The sequence below is a fragment of the Tupaia chinensis genome, unplaced genomic scaffold (assembly GCF_000334495.1).
Source record: "Tupaia chinensis unplaced genomic scaffold, TupChi_1.0 Scaffold000486_1, whole genome shotgun sequence".
Taxonomy (NCBI): domain Eukaryota; kingdom Metazoa; phylum Chordata; class Mammalia; order Scandentia; family Tupaiidae; genus Tupaia; species Tupaia belangeri.
Window position 1 is genome coordinate 76,379 of NW_006159998.1, and position 6,008 is coordinate 82,386.

At 34.9% G+C, this 6,008-nt stretch overlaps 1 protein-coding gene across 1 annotated transcript; it reads right to left on the bottom strand.

Annotated features, from left to right (window-relative positions):
• Window positions 1–997: 997 nt before the first annotated feature.
• Window positions 998–2,012, bottom strand: LOC102501576 (olfactory receptor 5T2). The gene has a single exon (XM_006156269.1). It carries the CDS (start codon window positions 1,946–1,948, stop codon window positions 998–1,000), a length of 951 nt encoding a protein of 316 aa, XP_006156331.1. The 5' UTR covers window positions 1,949–2,012.
• Between the last annotated feature and the right edge of the window lie 3,996 nt (window positions 2,013–6,008).

Genomic DNA, 6,008 nt, shown 5'->3' on the forward strand with positions numbered 1-6,008 from the left:
TAGTGAAACAGAACTGTAAAATTATATTTTTAATTTCAGTGTTTCATTTTTAATAACATTTTCAATGAAAAAATAAAAAAGGTTGCTACTGCAAATTAAAAAAAAAAAATAAAGGCCAAAGGGAAGATCCTTAATTTCACATCCACCAATAATCACTGTTGACATGTTGAGATGCAATCCTCCAAAACATTTTGTATGTATTTTTTTTTTGGAGAAGTTTTCGCTATAGGACACATGTTCTCGCCAGACAGACAGAGAGAGACAGAGAGACAGAAGGCGAGAAATCAACCCCCAGAGGTGATGACCATGCTGCAATACCTTCTCCTCTATTCTCCTCTTGGGATCTTGGGCACGCATGCACACACGCCCGGCCTGAGTTTTAAGCCACCCAGTTCGGTACGTGAACCACGGTCGACTACTTGGGAGTCCAGTGACATAGCCATTACACTAGCTGCTGGTTCCCAATGAGTATGTATTTTAAAAAATGAAATGTAAACACATTGTACAAACTCTTCTGTACCCCGTGTAAGTAAAAACATAGTAATGACATATTTCATTAGCATTAAATAATCTTCTATTTTGTATTTAGAACTATGATACCTTCCTCTTAGAGATATATAGAGACAAGAGAACACAATACAAAGCATTTTAAAATAGAGATTACATAAATATATTCCAATGGGTTTAACTATCATATATGTCAATTAGAATCAACATCTGTGTTTATATATGTATAAATACATCTATCTATCTATCTATCTATCTATCATCTATCTATATAATGTGTATATACATATATCAATATGAATATAATAAAAAGTTAATAAACAATACTTAATTTTTTCCACATATAAAACAGTTTGGTAAAGAGCTGCCTACAATTTATTTTAAAATATTTAAGAACAGAATTAAAGTGATCAATTAAAGTAAATATTCTCATCATATCTTGTTGATAATGAAGAACAGAATATCACTCTCAGTTCTTTTCCGTTCAGCTTCAGAGTGAAAAGTACATTTTATTGATAAACCAAAATTTCCCAAGCATTTTTCGCATTGCCTCTTTTACATCTCTGTTCCTTAAACTGTAGATAATAGGATTCAGCATGGGAATCACAATGGTGTAAAATATTGACAATATCATGTCATGCTCCAAAGTGTAGCTAGAACTTGGTCTCGCATACATAAAGAGCACAGTCCCATGAAAAATGGACACCCCAGTTAGGTGAGAACCACAGGTAGAGAAGACTTTTCGCCTCCCTTCAGCAGAGCGCATCCTTAGAATGGCCAACAGAATGAAACCATAGGAGATCAGGACAATCAGGATAGTGACAATCTCAATAGAACCAGCAAAGTAGAAGAGTAGAAGCTGGTTTATGTGAGTGTCAGAACAGGAGATAGCAAGGAGAGGAGGGATGTCACAAAAGAAATGTCTGATTTCATTAGATGCGCAGAAAGACAGGCTGAAGGTGGCCCCTGTGTGTATAGTAGCATGTAAAATGCCTGCAACGTAGGAAGCAATGATGAGCGGCACATAGACCCTGGGTGTCATGCTCACTGAGTACAGGAGAGGGTTGTAGATCGCCACATAGCGGTCATAGGCCATGGCAGCCAAGAGAAAGCATTCCGTGGTCCCAAAAGTTACGGCGAGAAACATCTGTGCTGCACAGCCATGGAATGAAATTACTTTGGTCTCTGACATAAGATCTACTAACATGTTGGGAGTAATAACTGAAGAATAGCAGGCATCCACAGAAGACAGCACACTCAGAAAGTAGTACATGGGATTGTGGAGCCTGGAATCCCCAATGACCAATACAACCAGTCCTACATTCCCCACGAGGGTAAAGAGGTAGATTGTTAAGAACAGGAAGAAGAGAATCTTCTGCAGTTCAAGGTCATCTGTGAAGCCCTTCAGTATAAACATGGTAACTTCAGTGGTGTTCTTCATGTTCAAATCTCAGAAAAATCTTGAAGAATTTAATAAAATTACAGTAGATGTTACTACAAGAAGAATGGATATAACTATGGCTTGATGAAATGTGAACTATATATGTTACGTTCATGGCATAATCGTATCATATGGAGGATATTATTCATGCATTGGCTGACCTTATGCCAATGCTAAAGCCATCTGGTCAACTAGTTAATTTGTCACAGAATTCTAGTAGCTCCTTTTATATTATTGATAAATAACATTAAAACATAACAGAAATGGGGAAAACTTATTCTACATGCAAAAATGAGGAGACAAAGCACTGAAATAGAATGACAGAATTCTAAATAAATCTGGTATTGTGTGCCATGATACACTATAATCTACAGAGCTGTAGGTCAATAATACTAATATTCACTTTATAAGACTGGCGTAAGCATTGAAAGACAAATTATGCTAATGAAATGGAGTCTAAAACAATTTTAATTATAGAGTGTGTAGAATTCTGCTTGATCTACAGACTATTTTAACAGGATTAAATCTAATGAAAATCATTTTGTGTGTGATTTGTTTTTTTCTATACCCAGGCTCAGTTTCTCAATTATTCTTTAGAGAATAAAGTTTTATGATTTATGTGTTCATTAGATACCAAGAATACCCATGTATAGTACCACAATTCCATTTTCTACATTAGTCTCTTTAGGCTAATAAGATATTATAGCTAAATTTCTCTTGACGTAGATATTTCCATCAGATACCCAAAGAAAAGTTGTTTTGAGCAGAGCTAAACGAATACTAGTACATGAGATATTGAGTTCTAAACAGAAAAATGATTATGATCTTAAAGATTTACAATAAAAGACCAACTCTTAAAATTAATGTAAACCTCAAGATTAGCAGTTGGCTTAATGGCTATGTCACTAGACTCCCATGTAGTTGATCGTGGTTCGAGTCCCAGACCCAGTGGCTTAAACCCACACTGGGCATGTGTGTGTGTGCGTACCCAGGATCCTTAGAGGAAAATAAAGGAGAAAGGATTGTGGTGTGGTCATCACCACTGGGGGTTGATTTCGTGCTTTCTGTCTCTCTGTCTCTTTCTGTGTTTCTGGTGAGCACACACTCCCTATAGTGAAAAACTCTTAAAAATTAATGTAAATCTAATTCTATGAAACTAAATTTTAATAGAAAGTTGAAAACTTATAATATTTTGTTCCTTTTTTAAAAAGAATTATTTTATTTAACTTTATTTATACATTTTTAAATTTCAATTTGACCAGAGAAGGAGAGAGAGAAAGTGGGAAAGCAAGCCTCTAGATTCAGTACTCGAACTGTAGTCAGCCATGTGGGAATCCAGCACTTTTAATCACCATGCCATCTGCTGGTCCCCAAATATTTTGTTCTTAATGATGAAACATAAAATTTGGAAAAGTGAAGAGAAATTGCAGCCATTTAAATCAGCACTTTCTACAGGAATAAACTTAGGAGCACATTAATTTCATCTTTATAGCAATTTTCATAGCTAATAATTTCCAAAACCAACATTGAATGTCAGGTCTTTCCCATACTGGATGAAGTTTTAATATTTTTCATGAACTCCTTTCATACCATACCTTTGTTCCACACCTGAACTCCATATCCAATACCGTGGAAATAAAGCAAAACATGATTCTTTATTCATTTGGATATTTCAAAACTATTAAAACTAAATGAACTGTATAAAGTAAGTTGTAATCTAGTTGACTACTAGATTTCTTTGGCAGAAGATAAATTTAAAGAAGAAATTGATTGGTTTTCATACTATATCAAAATATAAGACCCTAGATAGCTCTACTGAGTATTTATGATTATTGTTACTTTGAACTCTCTTTATCGATCAGAAAAATGAAAACATATGCTCCATTGAAAACACATGCTCCATTGGAAACACTCTCAGCTCTACAAAAAGATTTCAATACTTTATATTTTTCTTGTTTTCCAGGGTCAGTTTTAATTCTTATACAGATCACTGAAAAATCAGATGTTGAGGAATGTACTCATTACTCACATGCAAAAGGAAAGTGTTACAGTGTTTAGTAGCTAAAATGCTATGTAAAAAGAAAAAAAAAATAGCAGCATATTGACATTTTAGGTTATAACTTCTAAAATATTTTTCAAGTTATTGAAATTTTCTGTTACCTGTGGAATAGCAAAAGAAGGTTTAGGCACACTGAATATGGCTAATTAAGATTGTTTATATATACTCGTTCAAATGTTGATGAAAACCACAGGAGACACTCCACAGGGACTATGCTTTAATTACCTTCTGGTTCAAAATGGCAACAAAATAATTTACTTTGTAACAACCAAGCAAATAGTTCTGCAGTAAGAAACTGCATGCTGCTACTTTGTTACATTTTTTTTTTCATTATTTTTAATTTTGCTGTAAGATGCATGCACCAGCCAGAGAGACAGATGGAAAGACAGGTAAAGAGAGAACTCATCCTCTTTTCCCCCGCTAGGGGGAATGGCCATGTCATAATCATTTCTCCTCTAGGGTTCTTGGGTTCATATACACAAGCACCACCTCATGTGATTTTCAATCTGTCAGGTCCAGGACTCGAACTGCATAGTCAATCATGTGGGATCATTTGCCGTAAACTCCACACCACATTTTGGACCTATTATTATACTTTTGAAAGTATATTAATTAATTACATTAGAAAGACACACACACACACACACACACACACACACACACACAAACATACACGGGAAGGGACAGGTACCTGAAACAGAGTTTTCATGTCATGATACACCTCAAGTCTCAGCCAACCCACATCATGAAAATATGTGAGTGTGCCTGGTATGCTTGAAGAGGTTCCAGGACATGAACCTAGGATCTTTCCCATGTAGATCTAGTCATGTTATGACTATGCAAACCACTTGCCCTCTTAATCCTATTTTTTTAATGAATACAGTTCTTTGGCTTGGGATTTAAAATATTTTGAATTTTCATTTCTCTGATGATTAGTGGTGAATATGCATACACCTTTTGACATTTGCATTTTTCATTGAATAAAAATGTTTCTTTTTTTCTTTTTCTTTTTCTTTTGTTTTTAGTTTTTTTTGCCATAGGCCATGTGCACTCACTAGAGAGAGTCAGAGAGAGAGAGAGATAGCAAGAAGTGATCCCCCCTTATTCCTCTGAAGGTAATGGCCACACTGCAATCCCTTCTCTTCCATTCTCCTCCTGGGATTTTGGGCATGCATCCATCATACCTGGCTTGATTGTCAAGCTGTTAAAGTCAGGGATTCAAACCATGGCCAGTCATGTGGAAGTTCAGTGTCTTAACCACCACACTAATTGCTGATCCATTGTGTTTAATTTTTTAGCTCATGTTAAAATATTTTTTTTTCTGTTTTGCTGTTAACCTGTAGGAGTTCCTTATACTTTTTAAATATTAACCCCTTACCAGACACATGGTTAAAATTTTTTCTTCCTATTTTGTATGTTGCTTTTCACACTGCTAATTATTTCCTTTGGGGTGCATAAGATTTTTAGTTTGATGTAGTTCCCACTTGTGTAATTTGTGTTTGTTATTGCTTATTTTTTAATGCCATATCCAGAAAATTACTGCTGAATTCAAAGTCCTGAAGTTTTTTGCTTATGTTTTGTAGGAATTTCAGTTTCAGAACTTATGTTTAAACCCTTAATTCATTTTGAATTTCTTTTTACAGCAGAAGACAAAGTTCTAATTTTAGTAATTTGCATATTTTATTCCATTATCTCCATATAATTAATGGAAGTGGTTATTCTTTTCCTATTGTACATTTTAGCACCTGTGTTGAAAATAACTTAATCTCATTATATTGCACAACCATGTAGCACGTAACAGTGTGTAGTCTCTACAATGATGTCCTGTCACATGTACATTCCATGTCACGTGTCACATGTGACATTCCATCATTGAGTGTATGTGGGCTCATGAGATTACAAAGGAGCTCAAAACTCATTACTTAGCAATATCACAGGTGTGCTCTCTTCATAGAACAACCTATTGCTCATGTTTATGGTTCAACTGGAATTAATAAACCT